General features: G+C 38.8%; 1 protein-coding gene across 9 annotated transcripts; it reads right to left on the bottom strand.

Moving 5' to 3' along the window:
• Positions 1-837: 837 nt before the first annotated feature.
• On the bottom strand, positions 838-24,322 carry CCDC66 (coiled-coil domain containing 66). Of its 9 annotated transcripts, XM_040592866.1 has the most exons (20): positions 22,973-23,024; positions 20,943-21,123; positions 20,658-20,680; positions 19,390-19,807; positions 18,500-18,635; positions 18,225-18,328; positions 17,151-17,275; positions 16,208-16,369; positions 15,238-15,369; positions 12,407-12,660; positions 11,943-12,027; positions 11,034-11,195; positions 9,412-9,556; positions 8,830-8,952; positions 7,045-7,523; positions 6,013-6,050; positions 5,457-5,731; positions 4,893-5,020; positions 1,709-1,773; positions 838-1,238 (listed from the first exon to the last, which is right to left on the bottom strand). In XM_040592866.1, the coding sequence occupies exons 2-19, from the start codon at positions 21,085-21,087 to the stop codon at positions 1,756-1,758; spliced, it is 2,952 nt and encodes a 983-aa protein (XP_040448800.1). In that variant the 5' UTR covers positions 21,088-21,123; positions 22,973-23,024; the 3' UTR covers positions 838-1,238; positions 1,709-1,755. The 9 variants fall into 9 exon arrangements, with proteins under 9 accessions (XP_040448800.1, XP_040448795.1, XP_040448793.1 ...); XM_040592861.1 differs by lacking the exon at positions 20,943-21,123 and adding an exon at positions 24,202-24,322 and having other exon boundaries at positions 838-2,138; positions 22,973-23,037; XM_040592859.1 differs by having other exon boundaries at positions 838-2,138; positions 22,973-23,027.
• Between the last annotated feature and the right edge of the window lie 1,967 nt (positions 24,323-26,289).

The following is a 26,289-nucleotide window of genomic DNA, read 5'->3' on the forward strand; positions in this document are numbered from 1 at the left end:
TTACTGCTTTTGTCTTTAAGTTGTCCAAAGTTACATGTTTGGGGGGTTTTCCCTGTTTGTAGTTTGATTTTAGCGCTCTTCTGTAGGATGTATGGTTTAGTACCAGGTGACAGTATCTGAAACTACATGGCTCTCAACTCACAAAATTAATAATTACTGGTTAAAAAAGGGTAGCTCTTAAAAAATCAAACAAAACCCACAGACGTTTCCCTACAGTTGAATGTTGCTCGTTCTGACAGTTGATTTGTTTAAATTTAAGAACGAACCTGTACTAGACTAGCATAGCAGTTGTTACCAAACATGGCAAATAAACCTTTTCTCAAAAAAAAGAGAATTCTCTTGTATCAATAAGGCAGGTTCTACCACTGAGAGCACCGAGTGCAGGTTCTCACCTGCTGGGGGGCTTTGGGATGTGATGGAGAGGAGAGGGCAGGAGAGAGGGCGCCGCGGGAGGGTCCCGGCTGGCAGGTTCTGCGGTATCGCTGAGCAGCTGACACGAGTGCGGTGATACAGGGGAAACAGTTTTACCCAGGGTATCCCATCTGTTGAATATTAAAAGCAAATGAATCTTCAGTAAACATTTCGTTCTGACTGGAAGCATTGAATACTGATCTGTTCAGACCTTGTTCATAACAGAACTTTCTTAAACTGAGTTCTGCTGCCTTGGGCCCAGCCCCTGGGATGTTAAATGCTGCTATTCTGTTCTAAAGGGGGGTGGGGGTGGTAGCCTGTAGTCAGTACTTCTGTGGTCGTCACATCGGGGGTTACTGGAGTTAATACACTTTGTAAGTAAGAGTGGTTTCATACAGTCAAAAATAATAGAGTCCACCCAAGCCATTCAGAATAAATCTTTTTATTTATCAAAATACATACGCTGAATTCTACAAACACCCACGTAACATTTTTATACTGTGTTTTGGTGGTTTATGTTAAATGGACGTTATCTGCAGGTAGCATGAAGACTATTCTAAACAGGCACACCATCATTAGCTTAACATAACTTGCATATAAAAAGCAATATGACCCTGTATTCTATCAAAATTCACATAATTTAGATCTTTCATAAAAAAGAGACTGTTCATAATTAATTACAGTAGCAAACAAAGTGCTGTGCATTAATAGTTTCAGAATTCTAGAACACTCATCTGTATCTCTCAAAATGGCAAAATAAAGTTCTCTTCCTGAGCCATGGTGGGAATCAGGCCAGTCTCCAACTCCTTCTGCTTCTGCAGGAGGCCCTGAAATAAATGGAATATAAATGTGAATGTTTGGTCTTCCTCGTGCAGCCTGAGGTAATAAAGTGTCACTCTTTCATACTTTAAAACTATTTCTTGTTAAGGCTCAATTTATTTTTTTTTACGTTGTCTATTTTAAAAAGCAGTGCACTGTAATACATTCAGTAGAGAGGGAACTTGAGAGCTCCCATCTTCTGCAAGGGAGTGGAGGTGTGACTGAGGTGGAAGCCAGCTGGGTTTCCAGGGGTGTCTCTGCCCTGGAAAGAGGATTCTTCCCTTGTGTTAAATTCAGCCTGCTCACCCCTCTGTGCTGTCACTGCACTTGTAGCACCCTAGCCTACTGTGTGCAGCTGAACCCAAAACCTCGATGGGTACCAGCTTTTACTCTTACCATGAATTATACTCTGAAGAGAAAGGCCAGCATTACCATCTGAAGTAGAACGTGTCAGGCATTTTGGGCTATGCATACTCACTCTCAAAAGGGAAAAGGTTCCTGGTTTGTTCATGGCTCTCCTAAGTACTACGCGATGGAGAAAACCTGTAACAAAACAACTTCTGGAAGCGTGTCCTTGTCTGTGTGGTAAGGAATACCTGACAGGGCTATGCCAGGTACATTCATAAATGTAAAATACATCTTTTTACTGAAACAGGATCATAAATGTTGACGCACCTGCCCCTTGGGCTCTATCCATTTTAGACCTCTCAGCGGTAATCTGGTACCAAGGCAGTTTGGAAGAGCTGTAAGAGCAGTGCTCCCGTTAGAAGACCCTTCTCGAAGATAAGGGTTACAAGGCTGCTGGCAGAGCTCAGCAGAAGACTTAACACAAGCCAGCGGGTACCACAATGATTTAGACACGGTATTCCTGGTGGTGTGGAAGGGAGGAGAGGTCCCGCAGAACCAGCCTCCGACAGCAAAGCAGCCCGTTAGACTTCACTCTGCAGCCTTCCAAAAGCAGCAGCTGCCTCCTTGCAGCTTCAACTAATCAACAGCATCTGCTATTGCTATTACTGCCTCTGTGGACTCGCTCCGCCCCTTTGTCAATCCTGACTTTTATTACAGAATGCTTTTTGCATTTAGCAGGCATCTTACAAAACAAAGTCATGTGATAAATCGCCCTAAATCAACCCAGAGCTGAGGTGAGAAACCGGTTAAGTAACACTGAAAACTGGAACAAGTCTGTCACGTGGTTTGGAAAGGTAAAAAAGCGGGCCTAGAGAAAAGTAATGTGACATATCTGCACAGGGACACGCGGCGAGGTCTGTCCGTGCGTGCTGTCGGGCAGCTGCCGGTGGCTGGCAAGGCCCCTCGCCCAGTGCAGGCTACACCTGTTGGCAAGTGGTTTTAGTGCCGCGTCTGTTGCCAAAAGCCTGCGGAAAGTTCCTGTTCCTGCCGTCACCTGAAACACAGGAAGGGACTTTGCTGTCCTGTAACAAATGCAGCGACAGACTCACCCTCCCTCCTGCAGAGGAAAGCCCGCATCTGCCCTCCGTTCTCACTGGTGTCTTCCGTGGGTCGGCCAGTTCAGCTGGAGCGTTACTGGAACGGCCCACCCAGATTTCTCTCTCCCTGTAGCTGGGTGTGTATTTCAAAGGCTAAAACCTGGTCAAATATGCTGTGAATTCCCCCGGACAAAAGAAGTCTAAAGCATGGCTAAGTATGTTGTAAATACTTTTTTCCCCCTGAAACTATCATTCCAATATATGCATGTTTATATAAATTTAAAAAAACAAGTCTAGATTAACTTCAGAAATAGAAAACTAAACTCTGCTCATTACCTACGTTGTACTTCATACAAAATACTGCATTTACTCTTCCTTTCTCAGTGAAGTAACTGATGCAAAACAGGTCTCACCTGCAGGAATATGCAATACTTGGCTACACAAGATGTCCTTAACTTCACCAGTTAATGTCTTAAATGCCTTCTGCAGCTGGTGGGCTATTTAAAAAAGAACTCTCTTCCAGAACCTAAGTCCACTGGAAGAGGAACCTTACCACTAGCTTTTGGTCACTGTTAAGACCTGAATATATCAAAAATGTCTCCTAGCTCCTAAAATTGCCAACATGGATTATTACCACCCTGAAGTTCTTCAAATATCCATGGCTTTAATTCACCTCAGCAAGCCCAGGGATCAAATTGTGCTTTGAAGCAAAATACCACTGACAAGTGAAGGCTGAATACAAAATACGTCACAGCTGCAGGTACTTAACAAACACGTTAATAAGCACTGGGGAAGGCCAGATCCAGTCAAGCCCATCTGGGAGCTGCTGGGTGCAGGCAGCCTTTCAGCATTCCTGGGTCACAACTTTTCTTAGTAACTCGGAGCCATGGCCCTTTGTTTGCACAAGTAATTCCCCTACTATGGAAACACAACACATTCATGGCAAAAATTCCGTCTTTCTAAAGCTCAGCAGGTAATTGATAGTGTTGACTACTGGCAATTTTGTTGTACTGAAGTCTGTCACACTTTCTTGCCTTTATTTTGTTAATTTACGAATTTTCTTCCCTGTAAGGCAAAGAAAAATAAATAGTGCTCCTAGCAATAAAGTATTTAGTATGGAGCTACTCAAAAACAAGGGACATAATGATTATCTTTAGTGTTCTTCAAGAACAAAATGCAAATATAAATGTGGGTTTTTTTTTCCTTGCAGTCCCCTGTCAGGCCGTTGAGAAGCGTAGGAGGAAACTCCGTGATTGTCCGGACCTGTGGTTTGAATCTGCTATGAGCCACACCTTGTTGCCAACAGGTGTAGTATCAAATTCACTCATGTTTTAGTAACTAGACTCCTGACAGTATTTTTTGGTATTCTGACTCCAATCAGGAAAATAAGTAACTTCACAGTTACCAGCTATAATCCTTCGTGCTGCTTTAAACTACTGCAACATGGACCCTTAAAAGACAGTTTCACCATATTCAAAATCCTTCTGGCATTCCTGTACGTCTAATCATTACCAGTAGCTTACTACAAATAGAACAACGTATACAAACATACACAGGCTTCTGTCTCAGGAGCGTGGGTGTGTGTTAGTATTAAACTGAATTTCATTTTATATTCACTCACTAAATCTGGCTGATTGACAAATCCTGAATTTTAAATGTTAACGACTAGCTGTCTTGGAAGGATTTTCTAAATGTTCACACTTCAAATTTGCACGTGACAGTGTTTTTCCAGGACTGACCCCATGAACTCTTCTGCACCAACCACACTGCTCTGGTGTGACTGGCTTACTTACCCATGACATGCAGAAGTGAAATTTCATTAACAAAGGTTCTGGTGTTTTGTCAAAACACTGTTAGTTTTCCCCTTGAAATGGAAACATTCTTACTATAAGCAACTTTACCAAACCTGGAGGCTCAGTAAAGCCCTTCCTCTCATTTGCAGTGTTCTCAGGTACCCCACGGTTTCACAGCTGGCCTAAGGACTAAGGAATCTATAGTCTCTCTCTAAGGACAGTCCGAAGGTGGGAGTAATGCATGAAAAGCAAAATTAGTAGAAGGGAACAGAAGTAGAGGACCAGGCCCAAAACCTAATCACACTTGATGGAAAAACGAATTTAAGACTAATGCTTGTAATTATGTAATAGTTTGAGATGTTCATTTTAACTTCAGTATAAGTATATATACACATAGGTATTTATCCTGTAACTTTTTGCTTACCTGGCGTAATTCTGACAGTCCTTTGAGAATTGCTTGTTGTCTCTCTTTGATTTTAACTACATCAGGATTTAGAAGAGGGTCTCTAATGTGATCAGAGCTAAAAATGTGTCGTGGCATTTGGCAAGAATCTAAAAGTAAATGTGTATCAAATCAGTTAACCATACTCTTTTATCAATTTTGTTGTCATTTTGAAGCAGTAGTTTTTCACACCTTGTGAAAATCAGGTTTTGGTTGCTATCACTATTTTTAAGTCAAACAACGCTTGAGATTCCTAAACCCAAATCTATATAATAGAGAAGTGCAATTGTACTTCATTAACAATAAAAAGACAGATAAAAGAACAAGAAATTCTGTTGCTTTTTTGCTTTTTGTAACTTTTTCTATGGCCTTATTTAATACACAGTATCAGCTGGCTGCACAGGCTTTCTGTATAGTGCTGTGGGACACGTGGGTTACTGCAAAATTCAGTAAAACCAAATACTAAATTGAATAAACTGTAGCACTTTGAACTAAATCACTATAACATCCCTTCTACATGAATCAGTTCACAATACCATTCAGTACCATTAAACTGTCGATACTGGGGGTCATATGTTGAAGGTCTAGTCACTGGTGCATCTGGATCAAGATAATATACTTCGTTTGTTCGAACATACGGAACAAATTGTGAAAAGGGGTCTGTAACAGGAGGAGAAGAGCTCCTCTGCTGGGTAGCTGTCTTGGTATTTTTCTCTCTTCTAATATTGTTGTTAAGCTCCAGGAAATTAGAAGCAAGTATCCGTTTTTTTTGCCCTTGGTGTAATCTGTTCTTAACTGCTGGCACAGGTGGCGATTCAGATCTGTATAAAAAAATTTAAGTTAAAAAAACCCCAAACAATACTTAAGTAATGTGATGAATTTTCTCAAATAGTAGAGACAAAGAATCCCCAGTGGACTGGACCTTCTGCTCATTTATTCTGATTTTATACCTGCAGTTTGTCTGGCCTTATGTATTTTTAATAGGAGGCAATTAGATGCATCTAAATTCTTGTAAGAAAAATTTAAAAGATGGGAACGAAAAGCATGGATATTTCACTCCTAATGTATTTATACGTTTCATTAATGCACAGTATTGACGTACCTTTCTCCATTCAAATGGTTCTCATGTAACTGTTCTTCCTAGGAGAAAACCAAGAAAGTCAAAAGTCAAAGTACCCCATGCTTCATATGGTATCAGAAAATACTTATCTTAAAAATCTGCTTAAAATTAATTGTCCCATTTCTTGGGTACAAGTGTCTTGAACATTTACCTTTCAATAATGTAAGCACAAAACTCAGGTTTACCATTAACCTCAAATAAACTAATGGACTCGGTTTAACAAATGAATAAATATTTAAAGATGCCTACGTAAACAGTTACGCATTTTCACATACATTTTTTTTTATATATATATATACCCACAGCTTCTAAAACATGTGTTATGTAGCCACAGAAAACAAACAGCTGAACAGAACTGAAGTGACCTCCTTTCTGCACCATTTTTTCTCTATTGGAAGGTGTGAGAAAGTGAGGCGTTTATGCATACAGATGTATACGCATACAGAGAGAGAAGGCACGAATATATTTGATAGTATTTTCTTTAAATGACAATTGATTTTTTATCCCAGCCACAAGCTATACTGATACATGCATCCTGAAACGGAGAATACCTCCACTAAGGAGGATGCATTTCTATGACAACAGAGTATGTCCTCAGGAATCCATATTCTTTGCAGAAATAAAAATTGTTTTCTTGAACAGGTATGGCTACACTTCACCCATCACTGCAATGTAATGACTGGAGAAAAAAGGGCAAGTCAGTGACGTCCTTCTATCCTGCACACTGTTTTCAGCCAAGATCCCTGTTTACATAATGAATCAATGACAATGAATAAACAAGAGAATCAACACTTCAGAAGACTGAAGTAACAGTAAAAGCTAAGGCACAAAATATGACTATGTTCTCCTGATCATGATGAGTGAAACAATGCTGTGACACCATTCTTTGCACAAAGGAGAGTAACAGGAAGATTCTCAATGCTTGAGTTCCACAACTGAATTCCCATCCAGGTAAAACTGTGTGGAACAAGTCTTAAAATTACACATCATTGCTCTTAAAGACCAAATAGTTACCTTTCTGACTCTATGTCCCTTATTCTTCATTTTTATTTCTTTGTGAGGTGAAGGAGACCTGTCTGAGTAACTGCCCTTTTTCGGGCAGAGATTCCCAGGGGTATTCCTTTCTACCAGCTGAAGCAGTTCCATTTGTCGTCTCACTTTGTTTTCTTCCCTTTGTTTCTGTAGCTGTTTAGGGTATCTTTCTGATGCTGGAATGTATCTTTTCCCAGGCTTGTTTATATTCCAGTCAGGTCTTTTGCTGTATTTTTCTGAAGGTTTAATTTGTCTGTCTTTTCTTGCATATTGTTCGTATAGATCACTGTATATGCCACCAGTTTCTTTTCCTGAAATTTTATTTTTATCTATATACTGCATGTCCTTCTGGCTTTTTTTGCTGTTAGAGGTTTCTTTATATCCTATGGATATATCAGGAGATCCACAACACACGGTTCTTTCCTCAGCTGACTCAGTGTATGCTGAAGTATTAAAGTAATCTTAAAAATAAATAAAAATTATATTTTAACTCCAAGTCTAAGCTATTAAAATTACTTGTTTAACCTTTGTATGCATATCAATCTACCATTACTTATTTTACTCAAAGATAGGTTGTTAAGTTTTATAATATTTTTCTATTCTTTTTTATGTGCAAAATAAACAGGACCAGTAGAAGCAAACTCAATAAGGAGGGGAAAAAGAAGAAAGATCGGAGAACAAAATCAAGTCACTGTAAAGCAAAATTTATGTAAAATCAATAAACATCATTTTAAAATGTCAACTCTATTTCTGTCACGGTACCCAAAGGTAAAGAGCAAAACACGAGAGCTTCTTTTTAGTTTTTCAGCATGCTGATGGTTTGGTCATATTCACAATGCTACTGGGATTAACTTAACTTTCCTAATCCTTGTCTTCTAATGGAAATAATTTTGTTCAATTTTTAAATTACTAACAATCCAGCTTCTTCCTTTACTAAGGGGTATACACAAAAACAGTATTTAATTTTTAAACTCCAAATTCACACTGAAATTTCTACCAGCGCAGTCAAAACCCAAAAATATTAATTGTTGCTTAAGCAAATAGAAATTAAAGCTTCCACTTTATAAGCAGTAAGCTAACAAATTTCTAAATACAAGGCATAAAGTGATCGTAAGTTTCCACCGAATCTGCTAATTCACACCTCATCTACAACATGAATAAATACAGACTAATTTTGAACTGGATTTTTTAATGGTGTGATACAAAATCAAGATAAAGACTAGCAAGTACTCTGTCTAGATGGACCTGCAATTCTGTCTGGATATTTAGCAAGAATTGTAGAAAGCCTTTCTAAACATTAGAATGTAAGCTCTCATTTTCTAGTGAGTCCATAGTTTTCTAATTCCAGAACTATTGGCAGTGTTTCTGCCAATATGTTCAAGGATTCGTTAGGAACCCAGCTCTACTCGGTATCAAACCACGTTACATAAACCTGTGAACATTCGCACTTGAAGACTACTACAAATACATGTTTAAATGCCTTAATAAATGTAGTCCTACATGGCTTGTGACCATGGCTTTAAGTCAACACTGTATTTCAGACTTCATTATTTGAGTCTGTAACTGGTAAGTAACAACTATATAGACATATCACTTATTTAGAAGAATATAGTGATATATAGTAATATACTAACATGCCTGTGTCTATGCAAGTATTTCTTTCTCGTTTTACTCCGTTCTGAACGACAGTGATTTGGCTCAGTTTCACAAGTATGCTGTCCTACTGTCTGTCTTGAGGTACATCAGAGTAATTAAAGGGCTGCATACCTGTCTGTACAGCAGTGTCTTTCCGAGGAGAAGTCTGTGCATCAATATGACTCTTAACGTCACCAGAAAAATTATGACTTCGATGTGAAAGGCAAGTATTAGAATTTTCAAATTCTGTATCACCTAAAAAGAAGTAAGTAAAACTGTTAAATTTAGTGACGTATGTTCCATTTAAGCCATGTTACCAAGTTATCACACTGTTGTGTTCACAACTTAAAGCAAGACTGAAAACTACGGTTCAGATCCTAATACTCTCCCTTTTCCACTGGAAATCTAATTGACAGCACATAGACCTGAATATTCCCTATATATTACTGATAGTATCGTTGTATTTCTTCCTTTGTGTAATATAGTGTTTGAAATATTTGAAGCTTATTAACATACAATATTCTCCATATTAGTTAACACTGGCATTTGTTTGGAAGGTAAATAAACTGAAATGAAATTTGGTTCATGAAGCAACGGAGCAATTTCTGACTGAAATGCAGACAGAGGAAAAGAAACCAAGACAAAACCACAAACAACTTAAGACACAAACACCAAAGGAACAGGAAACAGAGTATGAAAAAGGCTCGTACTTACCACCAAGATTCTTCTGAAGTTTTGAAATGTCATGTCCCTTCTGAGCCAAGTCTCGAATGCGCTGCTCGTGTTTTAATCTCTGTGCCAATTCTTGAGCTTTCTGCATTGTCTGATAGAGCTCATTTGTTTTAAGAGTCATGAGTTCCTTTAGAAAAGAGGAAATACACGTGATCATTTATTTTAAGAATAAATTAATAGGATTCTTTAATTCTCATATAATCTTCAAGGCTTACGTATTCTTATTTTGGGTAGAGCTTCTTTTTATAAAAACAAACCCAAAACTAGTTGAGTTGTTGCAATGTGACAAAACTGTTATGATTACAAAGATAAATTCAGAACCTCTGCTGAGCTAATGAAAGATGTTCAATCCTAGCGTTAAAAAGCAAGCATCTAGATCCTGAAAATTATTTGGATATTTATCTCCTTTCTAATAAATTAGTATTTTCTTAAATGCCATCTGATTTCAGGCATCTATGACTTCCTAGATCATATGGTTTAATGAAATAAAAGCCTACATAAAAATTATTTAAAAACTTACTTCCTCCTGCTTCCACAGAAAGGAGACAGTAGAAGCCTCCCTAACAAAGGCAGAACATCCCTAAATATGAAGGCTAGCTTTCCAGATGTGGCAGGTTCAAAGTGCAGGAGACTGGGCCAAGGAAAATCTCTAAACCGCTGCTACCATCTCATCCCTACTTCCTACTGCATTTGCAGGTGGAAAGAACAACTGACAGTATAACTCGTTTTGAAGGAACCAAGCTATTACAGAGAAAGATGATTTTCCTGTTTTTTTTACCAGTTTGTTCTAGCACCTACAGGTAGATGCTCTATGTTTCCATACAAAAAATGCAGAGAAGTTGGGGATCTATATTTTGTCAGGTTTTAGAGAAGGGTGTGTTTTTGGAATCACCCTCTCTTGCGACATCAAGGAATTTTGCTACTGTTCCAAATACAAAGGAAACAGTGATAGCTGCTACTGTGCCAAAAGAATAAAACATCAGACAAGGCTTTTAACCTTCTACAGAGGTAAGGATGTATACATATGCAAAAGCGTATTTACCAAAGGTCAAAATGCACTTTTGGTTTAACTTTTATATGAAAGGAGTATGTAAAGCTCAGCAATAGTTACAGAGAAAGCTCTAGAACATGAATGACTTTTTAAAGTGGTTTTCCAGAATATATTCTGAAAAGTCTTTAATCCAGACTGAAAGCACACCCACTCAAATAAACTTCATGGTACTGAAGCATCTTAAAAGCATTAAGTTACCAGCAACAATAATTGAGTCACATACTTTGTACGTATTTTTTTTTATTTAAAATTTACAATTAAAAATGCATGTTTCTGCATTACTTAAAAGTACAATTCCATTTTTGCAGTTGTTACCATTTACCATCCTGAAAAAGCCTTTGTCTAAAAAAAGGAAACCTGCTTTGAACTTGTATGGTGGTGTAAGTTTATTAATTGAGGAGCCAATTTTGGTCTCAAATGTCTAAATTTCAGACAGTGTTCATTTTCAAAATGATGAGGTGACACAATTTTGAAGGCGAAGAACAAGAACCATTTTCCTCAAAACCCAGTATTATTACAGACTATCTGCACTAAAGGAAATGCAAATGCCCACCTCCTTTTGTTTTTGTTTCAGCATATCTTCCTCAAATTGTTTCTGCATTTGTTCTTTTTCTTGTGCTAGGCGCTGTTCTTCTTCTTGTTCTTCCCATTTTCTCTGCTCTTCCTCCAGTTGTTTCTTCTTCCGTTTTTCTTCTACCTGAGCCATAATTGCTTTCTAGTAGTACCAGAAGAAAAAGGAAAATTAAATGACACAACATTAAGGTATTATAAGCTATTCATATACTTCCATACCTGTGTATAATAATTGGATTTGGATGAATTAAAAAAAAAATCACGACAATTTATTGCAAACACTTTTGCTTCCTTTAATTTCTCACAAGAGAGGTGGCTGCTTTCCTTATGTTTTCAAAAATGCTTTGATTTTTCTTGTACAGAAATGGTGGTCTCATTTTTACCTTACATACTGCCAGCTAGTATTTTGATCTAGCAGAATAACAGTTTGACCAGAACAGACAGGCTCATTACATTTATACTAAGACCTCTTCACATCATGCAGATATACATTCGGTTAGCGCGCCACAGAAATAATGTAAATGACAGTAAAGCAGATGAAAATGTAAAGATTCACAGAGCAGGTATCTGCAAGTGTCAGTCCTCCTGATGACAGTGGAGACTGAAGAAAAATGCACACAAACCTACCAGAGCACTAAAGACTGCGCTATATATTTTTTAAGGCAAGAATTCAGTTACAGAAATGCAAACACCTCTGTACAAGTATGCAAAGAAAACTCTAGAGTCTAACTGAACGAAATGCCACAAAACAACTGTAAACATGCAACCTGAAGCATATAGTGCCTCACTGGACTGTGGTATTAAATCTCATGCTTTACTCATGACACAACGCTACCTTTCCTCCTTTCTTCTCAATGAAATGGTGTTAGACTTTAAAACAAAAGTTTACCTGATGTTCTAACTGTTTCTGCCGCCGCCTGTCTCTCTCTTCAATCTGTGCAGGGTCCAGGAGAGCTGTCATTGAACGGAGGAAACTAAGAACAAAGAATCATGTAAGTGTTTTTAATCATTAGAAAATAGTCCTAAAGCCTTTCTTAATTAGAATCAGTTATATCTCAATTAATATTTTTATATTGACGTTATCCCGTTGTATTAATCTACAGTTATGAAATTAATTTTACTATGGAACAAAAATAAGGTCATTTGCAGTAAATGTTATTAATGTACAATGGAAGCACTTATGTCTTTCAAAAGTGAAACAACAGGTATTTCTGAAAAAAACCAAAAGCCAAATGAATAAGATCCAAAGATCAGATTTAAAGAATCTTATTAATTTTTTGTAACTTTAATTTCTGAGGAGTTATCAGAAATGCACCGCCTGGGAAGATGATTACACTTACAAAGCTCACTCACCTGACTTTCTGACTGTGTTCTGGAGCACTGTTTTTAGCAGCTTTTTCTGCATCTCCCACCTTTAAGGGCATGAGATTGCCTAAAGCTGCAGGTGAAAAAGGGTGAATAAAAGCAGTCAGCTCCTTAGGGTCAGGTGACAGGCAAAGACTTTCATGCTGGTTTTTGTACATTCCATTTACGGGATGCTGTGTATTAGCATTAAGGTGGTTCTTTAAAGAATCAAAATGCATTGCCCATCTGTCATGCTCTTCAGCCTAAATAAACATGAAGCAACAAGAAAACAGAAACATGCTCAATTACATGGCTTCTATAAGGTATGGTTAACAAAACAAACAATACACATTTTGTACAACAGGAACACTTGAAAAGCTCTTGTTATGGAGCTACAACACAGTAGTTAATTCCCAAAACGGGAAAACAGAAGCATCTCTATTGCTTAACATGCAAGTCAGATCAGAAATTATACTGCTGATCAGTATACCTGGTCAGCAAAAACATATTGCCACTGTATCTCCAGGAAAAAAAGGAATACCAAAAATTAGAAAGTGAAAAAAAAAATTTGAAAAAGTTAACGTGGGATCAGCCTTTTTGGTACTGTTTTTTTCAACTCATATAACTATTCCATTCCGTAATTTTACTAATCGTACCGGGAATTGCTTGATTGAGAGGTCATCTCAGTAATATAAACAAGTGGCATCTTTTACACTGCCCTACATTTACCCCCTTCATTTTAATGCTGGACGGTAGCAGAACTGATGTGCTTTGGGCAGAGGTATTAATCTCTAACTTCCTATTTTCAGCCAGACAGGACTATTATAAAATAAAGCCTTTTCAAAATCTCTTTCACCCATAACAGCCACCACCGGCTCTCCTAACAAAGTACCTAAAACTTTTGTAGAGGTGACATACTGGGTTTAAGCCCCTCTTCTGTACCACCCAGGCTTATCTTTCTGGCTCAATGCTGGCAACTGGGACATCCCAGTATATCACTAACAAAAGATTTTTACCATTAACCTTTGCTTTTTCTATAGGTACTGAGAAGGTTTTCTCTGCGCACTAGGAGAACAACTGTTTCTCTGCAGGGACTGGAGAATGGCTGCCTCAAAACTTGCAGTTTGCAGGAAAAAAACCTAATCTAATCTAATAAACTTTCTGGGAACCCCTTCCTTAAACAAAAATTCCCTTGTGTCAGAAAAGTTTCACACTTATTTTAAAAGAAACAAGAAAAATCAGTCCAAATAATAAAAATCAAAATTATTCTTCCTCCTGTTCCCTGAGTTTTGTTCCCTTTGAACACTCTGTGATGTAGATGAGAGCAGTTGGGAAATCTACTTTATTCTTATGCATGTCTGTGGTGCAATACGCAGAAGGGCTGAGAGTATAACACAAGACCTGAAAAAAAGAAATGCTGAAGAAAACGAGATGTTGAAGAAAACAAGGTTAAGCACACTTCAGCTTCCTTTCAAAAAGAGACTAGAAGTGAGATTACTGTCAGGTTACTCGCTGGTGACTGCAACCATCTTCCTACAGCAAACCTATCAAACTGAAAAACAAGGCAGCTAATGAAGGAAGCTCCCACAGCTGTGTTCCCTTCACAGTTGTGAAAGCTCAATTTACAAAGGAAATCTGATCCCTTCAACAATTCAGGAAATAGAGACTTGTGTTGTGTGTAGGTACGTAACCAACCTTAGCAACAAAGGGCTTTTTTGGAGGGTGGGTAGGGAAAGCTCTCTTCTAGCATTGCTAACTGTGCCATTAAAATGAAGAATTTCTGTCTAGAATTTTTGTAACTGCCATAAATGCTTCATTTGAGAGTAAAAACTGTAGCCTTTTAATCCAGAAGGCTTTGAATGTTATGTTAATGAAGGTTTGCTAACCAAGATTCTTGTTAACCAACAATATAGAACATCTCATGATGTGAATACATCTCACATGGTGAAAAATATAATCCTGGGGTTAAAGGTGTGTACAATAATTTGGAAATGTAGTGCAATCTCACTATGTGTTTCTTCACTTCAAAAACCAGAGTCTTGGGAAGAGTGTGTCAGTATCAGACTGTACAAGAATGCAGAATATTCCACTGACCTTAAAACTATTAATAGTATAAATAGTAACACGTAAAGGAGGGAAGTCAGCTTCTATATGAAGAACTTCCAGGGGGTAGAAGATATAGTAACCAAATTGGCTAATAGTGACAGTATTAAGTCTCTCCAAGTATTCCACCTGCGAAGCAATTATATTGGCCACCGTTTCCTTCTAGATCCAGCACAAGAGACCTACATTCCACAGCCTGGAAAAACCACAGGGTAAAAAAGGTAAGGCTATTTTCTTCAATACTTTTTGGAGATGTGTTTAAAAAAGTTTCCTAAGAGTGTGTGCATATTAAAATAGTATTTATAGAAACAGATGTGAACACCACTGTGACACGCTGTAGCTGTCTATAACTTTCCTTCTCTTTCCTCATCTCCTTCTGTAGTCTACAGAAAACTTCTCTTCACCGTCTAGCCAGTGTCTCTGCAATACCTTCCAAACCCTAGTGAGACAGAAAAAATGTATAGTAATATCACTGTCTTCATCTTTGCAGAAAGCACACAACACATCACACCAGACACACAGTAGCCTGTTCTCTGTCACCAAAATACCGTAACAGCTACTGGGCGAATGGTCAATTAGACTGTCCTATGAACTTGCGGTGAAAATCTGGACATGCTGCAGGTAATTACATCTTAGTCACTCCATCATGTCTATGATTTCATCTTTTATTTCTTAGAACTAAAAAATATGGAGAAAAACTTCTCTTATTCCAAAAAGTCCCTCTAAACCCCAGATACCTTTGTTAAATTAAGTTTTTCTTCTATTTTTCGTAGCTTAGCTTCTTCCTTCTGTTTATCCAGCTCTTCAAGCCACTTCTTCTGTTGCTCATGCTTCAGCGCGCTAAAAGGTCGTTCCTGTGGCACGGCCTCCTGAAATAAGGTAAGTGCTAGTCTCTTCCTTGTACAAAAAATTCAGTACCTTGTCTAGCCACATAATAAAGTCTGGGCAGAAAGTTATGCTAGGCTTAAGTGGACTGTTCTCTTGCACAAAAAAATGAATGGAAGTTTGTAGCTGTAGCAAGTGCCTGACTGCTCCACAAAAATGCTTCAGTTGTTAAGAAAGATGCTAAATAAGGCAGTCTTTGAATTTATTCTCAATTGAATCATCAGCCTCACACTCCAAAAAAACTTACTTACACGTATCATGAATAAAAATAAATCCCTTCCTTCTTCCTATGGTTCACTGCTCAGTCTGTGTTCCAGGTAGATTAAGCACTGTATCTAATTAGTACTGGTCTGTCTCAAGTAAATTCTAGATACCATTTTCGTTCTTCTATTTCTGCTTCTTAATGGGGATCTATATTATTTAACAAATTCCAGTGCCACTAAGAACTTCTAATACTATCTGACAAAACCCACTTTTCAATCAGTGCCTACTAGCAATAACTCAAAAACTACTTCTTGAACCTTCTGCCATCCATGTGTTTTTTTAAAGTCTATTTCTGAGAGGTTCACACTTCTCTATTTTTTTAACGCACACCTAAAAGCTGATTAACACTTCCTCTCACGCCTCTAGTACTGTTCTTCACATCAGCATTGAAAATGCTCAGTCTTTAAAGCATCAGTATTTTGATCAACGTTCATTCAGACACAATTCTTTAGAGCAAAAATTCTACTGAATTCTTCTGGTTTAAAAGAACTACTGAAGATACACAACTGTTATCAACAAGTAAGTAAAAAACCACCTTCATGCAATTTAAAATCTTACCCCAAAAACAAACGCTGTGCAACTGACACCTGGTAAGTCAGAAGAATGCCCAGCTGGAACACTTAAAACATTCAGTGGAACTTTATTGGACTCTGTCGTTGAAGAAGTTGTACAGAGAGAGTTTTCCTCACTGGTAATAATTGACTCAGCTGGAAACACTGTCTGGAAATAAAGTAACCACTTTCAGACTTAGTAACTCACGTATTTGTTTGTATTAAATAGCCTTTAACATAAAATAAATCAAGTATATTATACTTCTAAAAGCTGCTATTCATTAAACTTCAGCCAAAACTTGTAACTAAGTATCTCATATACAGTATTTCTCAATTATGTAGACTGAAACAAATTCTCATGAGGCAGACCGGTAACTTTTCCAGGAAAGCTGAATATGCCACAAAAAATGCAATTTGCTTTTGCTGTAATAACTGAGAGGAGGTACAACCCTAACTTCTGTTCAACAGCAATCAGTTTCACCAGAGAGGTCTCATCTGAGTATACTACGTTTATCTGACACAGCATTTTCAGAATGACAGCTGACTTTTTAGAAGGCAGGTTAAATTCCAGTTGCTATGCTCATTATTACGTAAGTAATCTAATGTATGAGAGAGCTCATGAACAGTAATTATACAGCCAGGAGTTACATTTGAGACAATCCTCAAAACAGTACTAGAAAAGATTTATACCTTTTAGTTAGGAATCAACATGGAAGGACAGGAATGGGTTACTCGTGCTACAAAGGTCTTAATCTGTGACGCTACAAACTGCAGCAATAGGTAGGGTATGAAACAGGGAGTTGTGACAATTCATGCTGTGAAAGAGCTTAAAGTGACTTGCTAAGTCTGGATTCTACTGGATTCAGAGAAAAGAAAATCTTGTATCAATTGTAAGTTCAACTGTTCTGGAACAGCGCTGGGGAAACTTTTGTGTTTATAGATAGCCTTACCTTATCTGGGTCAGTTGTTTCCACTTTCTCTTTATGGGTTTCATTATTGCCAGGTTTTGCCCAGAAATAACCCACCTTTCCCTCCAAAGTTTCTTTCAGTTTCTTCTTCAGTGCTACCTGTTCATCTTCAAAAAAACAAACTCTTAGTAGGAGTTCCTAATACAGACACATAGCAGTTTAGAAAAAGAAAAGCAGCAATGCACATCTACCCTGTAATTTCGACTGTAAAATGGACTACAAGAGTAAGTTACCATTGTCTGACAAATCAGTCTAAATGTAACTTTGCTCTTAAACCAAGTCACTGCCCAGCCATGTAGAGGTAATAGGGGAATCTCTCTGGGGAGACTACAAAACACTGAAGGCTTAAAAACGTCCCAGGGAAAGAGGGAAAACTAACAAATAACCAAGTATATAAATTCTCTCCATTTTATTATACTAGTCTGGACTATTGCAATATTACTAAAACAAATGGAGCTACACATGGAAGCTACTGACGATACAGAATCAAACCCTGAAACAAGATGGTCTACACCCAAGTTGAAAACAAAACAACGCTCCTGCATGTGAATGATAAAAAGCTTAATTTTTAAGAGAGAATTTACTACTGCATTAAACATTTTTATTTTTCTACAGATTCTCCTTGGTTGGTGATGGGGCAGGACTGCAAACTGTTTCAAGTTCAAATTGCAATTTGATACATTCAGTCATGCTTGTGCATTGGGGGGACACTTTTCCCATTAAAAAACAAATCAATTTGTTAATGATAACAGCTATCAACTACTGCCGAATGTTACAAAATCGGTGGCAAGTAACTCCTAAAATATGAAGCATAACTGAGTATTTTGTGATTATTTGGTTAAGAAGGATTTTTGCAAGAATTTAGACATAAACTTTGCATAAAATTTTGTAATTCAAGAATATTAATCCATCTTGGGAGACTAATTACACTGTACTTTCCAATTTGTTGCAACTGCAGTGACAGAAGTAAATTCAAAAGAGCACAAGGGAAACAACGCTTTTGGAGTACTGAATGTAATGAACTGATCAAAAATTTATTCTGTATAACGTAAGTACCTAATTCCTTCTTCCATTGGGTCTTCCTAGATTCTAATAAGGCTTTCTCCCCTTCTTTTCCACCCAAGGTACTAAACATGTCAGCAGGCTTCCATGAATCCTTTCTAGAGAAAAGGAGGGGAAAAAAAATAATTTCACCTAAAAAGCTAATCTATTGATTTTAAAGGTAACTATTTAGTTAGTATTTATAAAGATTCTTACTGTGATTAAGAAATACAACACATGTTTATCTGAGATACAATTTTTGTAGACAATAATAACACAGATATACATACGTAACTTTCTGTCCTGGCTGCGGACATGCTTCTTGTTTCCTGCTTGAATCAGAGTTAGCCTTATCTGGAACAGATGAAACTTTACAAGGTTTTTGGAGCAATGCAGTAATGTTTTCCTCTGATGCCTCATTAGGAGCTGCGGTAGAATACAGATATATGAAAAGATATAAAAAAAATTAAAATATATATATATATATGACCACTAAACTTTTTTCAGCATTGAGTAAATAGTTTGAGAACAGCAGAAAATTGCAAATTTCCCACTATTTAACAAAACTGTTTTCAGGCCTGCTTATATAGTTAAGGCATGTAAGTTACAACTTTACAGGGTATTTTTAGAATGCTAGACTTACAGGAAACACTTATTCTTGGTTAAGAGCTCAGACTTTGGGACTCAACTGCAGTGTGTCTTTATTCTTGGTAGCAAAGAGCTGACCACCTCGACAGATCCACAAACAGGAGTAACGGAAGACCTGAACTCTTCAGAAATCCAAAAGGGCCCATCTCTTTGCGGTATTGGGTTTGCGCTTTTTTTCTTCAAACTCCTAATAGTAAAGGTACAGAGCAGTTCTGCTATGTCCCCCCCACCCCCCATGTAAAATGGTTCCTATTTTGCATGAAATATTGACAGAACTGCTTGCTGTTTTGCTCTTCGAAATACTGGAATACTATCAAGCAATCCTAAGATTTTATTTTAAAATTATCAAATGCTTGATTCCTAACAGTAACAGGCAATTTCACAACCACACCAGGAAACAGTATTTTGCCTGAGACCATTACACATAAGACTAAAGCTCTGCACCCCAAAAATAAATTATGAACTCAAAGTTTAGTTTTCAGGTTTTGCTCCGTTTCCATGAAACTAACTTATTCAGGTATCGGTACCTTACCCATTTCCTCTTGCTTTTCATTATGAGTTTCAGAGATGCTTCTAGTTCCTTCTTTTACAAGCATCAAAATCTGCTGAAGCTGTTCCTGTGTTAAGCATACCAAACTTCTTAGGTCTTCAGCTGATACACATGAGTTTTGAAGTTTCTGTTGACTTTTTTTAACATCAGGATTCTCTGAATCAGGGTATCTGCTTGTGCTATCTCTTTGGAAAATCAAAGAGTAATCTTTAGTTGCAGCTTCATGTGAGGAGTGTTTAGTAACTTGCAGTTTTTCACCTTTTGTCATTGATAAGCTTGATTCACTCCTTGGTTTTGTTAAGTTTTCCTGCTTGATACAAGCATTTTGTGTTGACCTCAGAACACGCCCAGTATGCCTTATTCTCAACGCCTGTTTAGGTGCTCTGGCTTTATGACCCATCTGTTAAAGCAGTAAGATTTCACCATATATTAAATAAGGAAATAAAACTGCACAGGTAACAAACAAATCCAAGAATGATACAGCAAGTAAAATCGGCATCATTTTTCTTCTCTGTTGCATCAGTAGAAACTAACTCAGTATAAATTAATGAAATATCTGCATGAGTACTAGGAATACCTTGGAAGAGAATACAGCACCTAAATTTGAATATTTAAAAATATAAGTATGAAAAATAACTTTATGTAGGTAACATTTAAAAGAATTATTAATAATCTTTGATGTTTCTGAAGCCTGGCTTCAGACAGGTAGACATTTTCACCATACAGTCAGTATTATTTCAATCTTGATTTTTCTATCCTGTACTGAAGTTTTATCCTTTTCAAGGTCCTTGATGTATACTTGTAATTATCTCCTGTGTATTGAGGTCATATTCTTTCCTTCCCCAAATCACTGCATTCCAGTTTACCCAGACAGAGAAAACCTAGACAACTTAATCGGAACTTAAAACACACCTCAGATCCCTATTTTATCAGATTCCCTTTAAGGTCTCTCAAAGTTCTGATTTAGATGATTCCCTGTGCTACTGTAACTTCTTGGCAAAGTAAACTAAAGCGTTTTGCAAAGCTAAAAGTAGTCATGGAACTTTTAATCAATCCTTTTCAACAGCTATTATGAACCTGAGAGATCACAGAATACCTCAAGTTGGAAGGGACCTGTAAAGTACGTTTATCTTTCATCAATATCAGTGATTGCAAGTATTTAGACAGTTCAAATGTGTTCCTGAATTTCTGTTAACAAACTAACTGGTTAGTTTGTGTGCTCCAACCAAAAAAGTAATTTTTCCACTTACCTGCATTGCAGGCTTTGATCGATCTTTTGGGAAACAAACACAAACATATGAAAGAAATATTTAATAACAACTTCCTCCTGAAAAACAATCTCAAGAAATTAGTAAACTGTTATATTAATCGGATTTTTTGTAAGGCAGAAAAGTACTTTCCCCATAACATCTGCCCCAATTATATATGTATATTATTTCAGTATACACACTTCAAAAGTATGTTTAAAAAAACCCCAACAACATATGTATATTCCAGTAAATATTTCCAGTTTCATACAATTCTAATAAACTTACTGTGCCAGTCTGATCCTCCCCTGCTATTCATCCTGTTTCTCAGAGCATCCTGGGGTAATGGCTTATTTTTAATTGCTTGTTTGTGATTTTTCAGTTTGCTTTGAGTGTCACATCTTTTCAGGATAGTCCCTGCATCCAACCTCATCTTACTACACGATGCTATGTCTCCATTGCTGACAGCCTAAAGAGCCAATACGTGCAAGATCACACCATCCATTGTTCCTCTTACTATGCCCTGAAATACTCTTCAGTCTTTTAACACAAATCTTAGAGGATACATAGAGGTGTAGTGGTGTCAAAAATAATAATAAGTACTACGTTTAATATAATACTTACTAATAATGAGTATTGTCATATTAGATTAGTAAAGGGAATGTGGTAGTCAACACGAGATAGCCTGCAAATATGGGTAACAGAAAAGGAGGAGAAAATAGCAGGGATGATACTTTAGTGGAACAAGTCTGTTGGCAACAAGGCTTCTTCAGCTGCACTATGCAACTATTGCTCTGGCAGTGGTTGTTGCACATTTTGCACTGGCAGTGCCTATACCCTTTTTTGTATATTACCAATTAAAGACACTGGAGAACACTAACATCTGAAAGTCTGCAAAACCATACTATTAATAGTTTCCAGCCTACATGAACATCTCAAAACTTGGGGATATGCTGATTTGTTTGTCCTGCAGAGGCAGGCATTAAATCCTGAACCATCTTGATGATGTTTCAGTAGTAAAGATGTTCTGCACCATGTTTATCGCTGGGTTCTCAAGCATTCAACCCTCATCTGATTAGGTCACTTTTTGACTTCTTTCTGATTACTCAGAAATTAAATCAAGTGGGATTCTATATGCTATGCAAACCCAACTTCTCTGCGGAAAGGAGAAAAACATTAATAGGGTCTTTGCCATCACAGTGGGGAGATACATAATGTGGAATTCCAAAGTGCTGTTTACAGGTTATTTTCTTTGGGTTTTTCTGTGTAAGGAAGAAACAACTATCTTGAGTAGCAGCTTAAGCTACTATAGAACAATGCTACTTTAGCCCCTAAGACTGTGAGCAGTATTTGACAGTGCAGAAGACAAATTCAGAAATAATAGTTTGATGCCATTTTTGACACAATTCGATTGAAGGAAGAGCCGTTTATACCAATTGTATAAACATGTCAATTCCTGGAAAAGACTGCTCCAAGGTTAGTTCAAAGTCAAAGGTAATGCTTTATCTCAGAATACTCTAGGATGTATGTCGGCGCTAGCCAGCCAATGATGCTATACTATGGTTTTAAGAAGTGAAAGCTTGTAGCACTTCTGTTTCAGAGGTGATACAAGATTTTCTTTTCAGTAGATGGTTTACCTTACTGACTCAAAATACCCACTAACACCTCATTGGACAGCTGTCTGGTAAATGCAGAAAATGAAAGGTTCATTCAATAGAGATTTTCTGCATCCTGACTGCTATGTAGAAGAGTTAGAGAAAGTGGATCTGTGCTCGTATAGAAGCATCTATCTGACAAATCACAAACCCAGACCTTCCTAATGCTCAATTACGAACATGTACTGAAAAAGTCAATCTCGGATGGTAGCAATGAGATCTGGTCTAAATAAACTGCTTATTGAATATTATAAACGTCAACTGCCAAATACTAAAGCTGCTTTTTAAAGTCAGAAATGTGACTGTAATGATGTAATTCTGAGTAAATCAAGCAGAGTTATTAGGCCTCTTTTTCCTTGGCAAGTAAGGTGCTATAAAGTTAGAGAAATTATCAGGTTATGTTTTTTAGGAATGGCAAGACATGCTGTAAAGAACCAAGACTATTTGCCAGCTGTTCACCAGGGGACAGACTATTCAGAAGTTCATTACCAACCTACCGCTTGGTATCAAGCTGGTAAGTAAGAGGACTTGTAAATAACAATGCACAAACATTCTTCCTAATCTGAAAAATATTTCAATAAAGTTGTGCTTCATGTTGCTTGGATCTTAGTTTAACTTCAAGAAGCCTTAAAGATTACTCAAGAGAAACAATTAAAAAAGTACCAGAAGAAGCTAGAATTAGCCTAGGCTTTCCATCCAGCACTTCAGTTTCAAGCTTTAGTCCATCACTGCAAAATGAGAGAGAGAGGGGAAGCTGAAACATTAATCTGGTAAAGGTAATACTTTTTGATTAATAACAAGGACAAGTGTGCTTAATTGTAACACTGTATTTACTGTTGGTCCAGATGGTCTTTCATACCCCAAGCTTTCTGTGTCTGTGAGAAGTTACTTAATATGAAGAAATCAACAGGTCTTGAAAAGGGTGTATTTTTATTATTGATACTGAAAAATTTGCATGTGCATGTTACAAAGTAAATCTTCACACTAAACGTGCTGCTCTGTACTGTTATACACAGCAATACACCTGCCTCAATAATTTAATAATCCAACAACATAGACTGTGTGCTTAAAAAACGCTAAAGAAGCCTCCCTGAATGACAGCGCTGATCACAAAGGGGGGCTGTAGTCTGACAACAGTCTTTAATTGCGATTCCAGGCAAAACTGTCCCCATTTTAAAATGGAATAAATGTTATAAGGGTTTAATAAAAGAAAAAAAAGTTGGCAGTGTTTAGGTGTAAAGTACCCAAATGCTTTTCTTTCTTCCGCGCATTTGAGAAAATCTAACGTGAAGATTAACGTTCAAAATAACACTTATCTTCACACTGTCTTTCATTTAATATTTTTTTTTTTAAAGTCTAACACATCTGAAGCTCGCGGGCAACTTTCCAAATTAACGCGGCAGCACGGATGTGCCTGAAGCTGTAACTCCAGACGTGCCAACAGCATTCGGCAGCCAAGCCGAGCCCGGCAGCCGCCCGGTGTCGGCAGGCGGCGGTGGGGCAGGGTGACGGCCCTCGGCGGGGCGGGACCGGGAGCGGCGTCGGGTCCCGGCGTGGCCTCAGCCCCCCGCACCCGGCGGCGCGGGGCAGGCCTGCCCTGGCGGGGGGCGCCACCGGCGGGCCCCCGGCGCCTCACGGTGCTTTGAGCACCTCACCCCCCAAACCTGCCCCCAGACCCCTTCCAGAGGCCCTCCGAGAGCAAGGCTCTGCCAGCCCCTCGGCTCCGTCACGCAGACCGCTCCCGTTCCCAGCAAGCGCCTTGCCGCCGGCGGCACGGGCGCGCTGCGCAGGGGAAGGTTCCCGGGCCGCCCCTCCCCGCGCAGAACCGAGCCCCAGCCGGCGGGGGCGGCCCTTGCTGCCAGCCCAGCGCCTCCCTTCCTCTCCCTCCTTACCCCAGGTTCATGGCTCTGCCCGGCTGCGAGCGGGGCGGCGGCGCGCATAGCCCGCCCGCTCCCTGTGTACCGCGGCCGCCGGGCCGCGCAAGGAGCCGGGAGCCGATAGGCTGCCCGCAGCGCGGCGGCTTTGCCAATGGGCTCCTCGCACACTGCGGGGCCCGCCGCAGCGAGCGCTGTGGGGGTGGGGCCCCGCGCCTGCGGGAGGTGGCGCGCGGGGCCGGCTCTGGCGCTCTGCCCGCGCCGAGCGTGCCGGGCCGGGGCGCGGGGGCTGCCCGCGGCGCTGCGGGGGGGAAGCGCTGCGGCCGTGGGAGCGGGCGGGGACCCGGCTCTGCGGCCCTCGAGCAGCTGCTTTGTCGGCGTATAAAACGTGTCAGTCATCAGACAAAATTAGACCTTTTTTTCAAATATCGGTTCGCAGCTGTTTATTGGGTATTTATTGATGGATACATCGGCTAACAAGTCTTGTGACACTTTCATTTAGAGACTGAGGCGAGAGGGAAAAGGAGCCCGGCGGCTCTCCCGGTGACGCAGCGGGCGCAGGCAGGGCAGGCCCGGGCCGTACCGGGGGGGTTGGTAGCTGCTGCTGCTGCCCTAAATCTGTGACTGAACCTCTGACTCTCCATGGGATGTCGTCAAGAATAACCTCCAGCTGATACCCTGTAGGCTCGTCAAGTCCGGGAATGAAGGTTTGGTAGAAGTGAGGCACAACGAAGAGCACGTGCTCAGCGAATCCGGACGGTGCTGCCCCACCACCCTGAACCCGACTTCTTACACCTCAGGAAGGGCATTGTCTGTTTAATTTAGATGAAAAGATTTCAAACAGGCACCCTCTGTCTCCCTTATCTACTGTCCAAGAATAACAGTTTTTGTTGTGTTCCATACTTAGTTTTCTTTTATTACTAATCTGGTTCCAGAAATACTGCTTTAAGCTGTATTTTTTTATTTTTTTAAATTTCCTTAATACATTTTTTAGTTTTTTAAATTATTATTATTATTATTTAGTGGAGTACTAGTGTTTTGGCTTTTTTCCCCGATACTTGAGTTTCATGTTTCTGACCTTTCAGTGTACATCTGCTAATTTTTCTTTTTTTCTTTTATTTTTTTTTTTTTAGGGTCTCTTGGCATTCATGCTTAACTCTGATTAATTTAACAGTGTTTATATACCAATTAACATGTGTTCTGTTTAGTTCCCTCAAAACACTCAAGGTGAAGTGTTAAAAAAGCCTTAACCTTACCCTATTTTTTTCACCATGCTGCTTCTCCCAAAACTTAACTCACTGAAATGTAGCATTCCCATAGAGACTTAATCCTAGTTTCTTGTAGACAATCACCTCTTTGCTAGAGGAGAGAACAGAGGACTAAAGCGTTTTCTTCTTCTTCCTAGTCAGCTTGCAGTGTCCACAGTCTCTCCCAAAACATTGTGTCTGTGATAAGCTGCTCTTCACTTTCATGAATCTTGTCTGCCTGGTTTCCTGCCAACTAACTGTATGTATCTGGTCACCGTGTCATAAAAGCTGCAAGAGAATATTGTAATGTTGTTCTATGATGAGCAGGGCATGAGTAGCTACGCAGTCTTCACTGGTAATTTCCATCTCATTTACTCATCTCTTTTTTTCTGCACCAATCGTGACCAAGCAAAAGAAAGGGAGACCGGGCACTAAATCATTCTTCATGATTTTAAAATGTATGTTTCACCCCCTGCTTCACAGTGGGTTTCCCAAATTAATAGATTTCTGTTATACTTACAGAATTTTAAATAACTAATAGACTTGTCTCCTGATATTTGTTTGAGACAGCAGGTGGCAACGTAGTTTAAAGCATCTCTCCAAAAGTTTAACTGTTACACAGAAACAACAGGTTTCACAGTCCGTTTGGATTTCTTTTAATTTTTTTTGTAAATAAAACATCAGTGTTTTCCTACACAAATATGAAAGCAGGTTCTTTCAAAAAGCTGGTAGTAGTTGATCAAATGCTGCTATCTGAAGCTGTAAATAAAACTGATTTTTAAATTATGTACCTCCCAATCTACTCTATAGCCTGCTCTTTTATCGAAACATCCACAGAAGTGGTAAGACTCTTTCTCTG

This window comes from Falco naumanni, chromosome 4, assembly GCF_017639655.2.
Source record: "Falco naumanni isolate bFalNau1 chromosome 4, bFalNau1.pat, whole genome shotgun sequence".
In the NCBI taxonomy this organism is placed as follows: Eukaryota; Metazoa; Chordata; class Aves; order Falconiformes; family Falconidae; genus Falco; species Falco naumanni.

Coding starts and splice junctions, on each gene's coding strand:
- CCDC66 (XM_040592859.1), bottom strand. CDS start 21,087: ATGAGGTTGGATGCAGGGACTATCCTGAAAAGATGTGACACTCAAAGC. Junction 17,276..18,224: donor CCAATGGAAGAAGGAATTAG/GTACTTACGTTA, acceptor GTTTTTTTGAAG/ATGAACAGGTAGCACTGAAG. Junction 5,732..6,012: donor AACCATTTGAATGGAGAAAG/GTACGTCAATAC, acceptor TTTTTTATACAG/ATCTGAATCGCCACCTGTGC.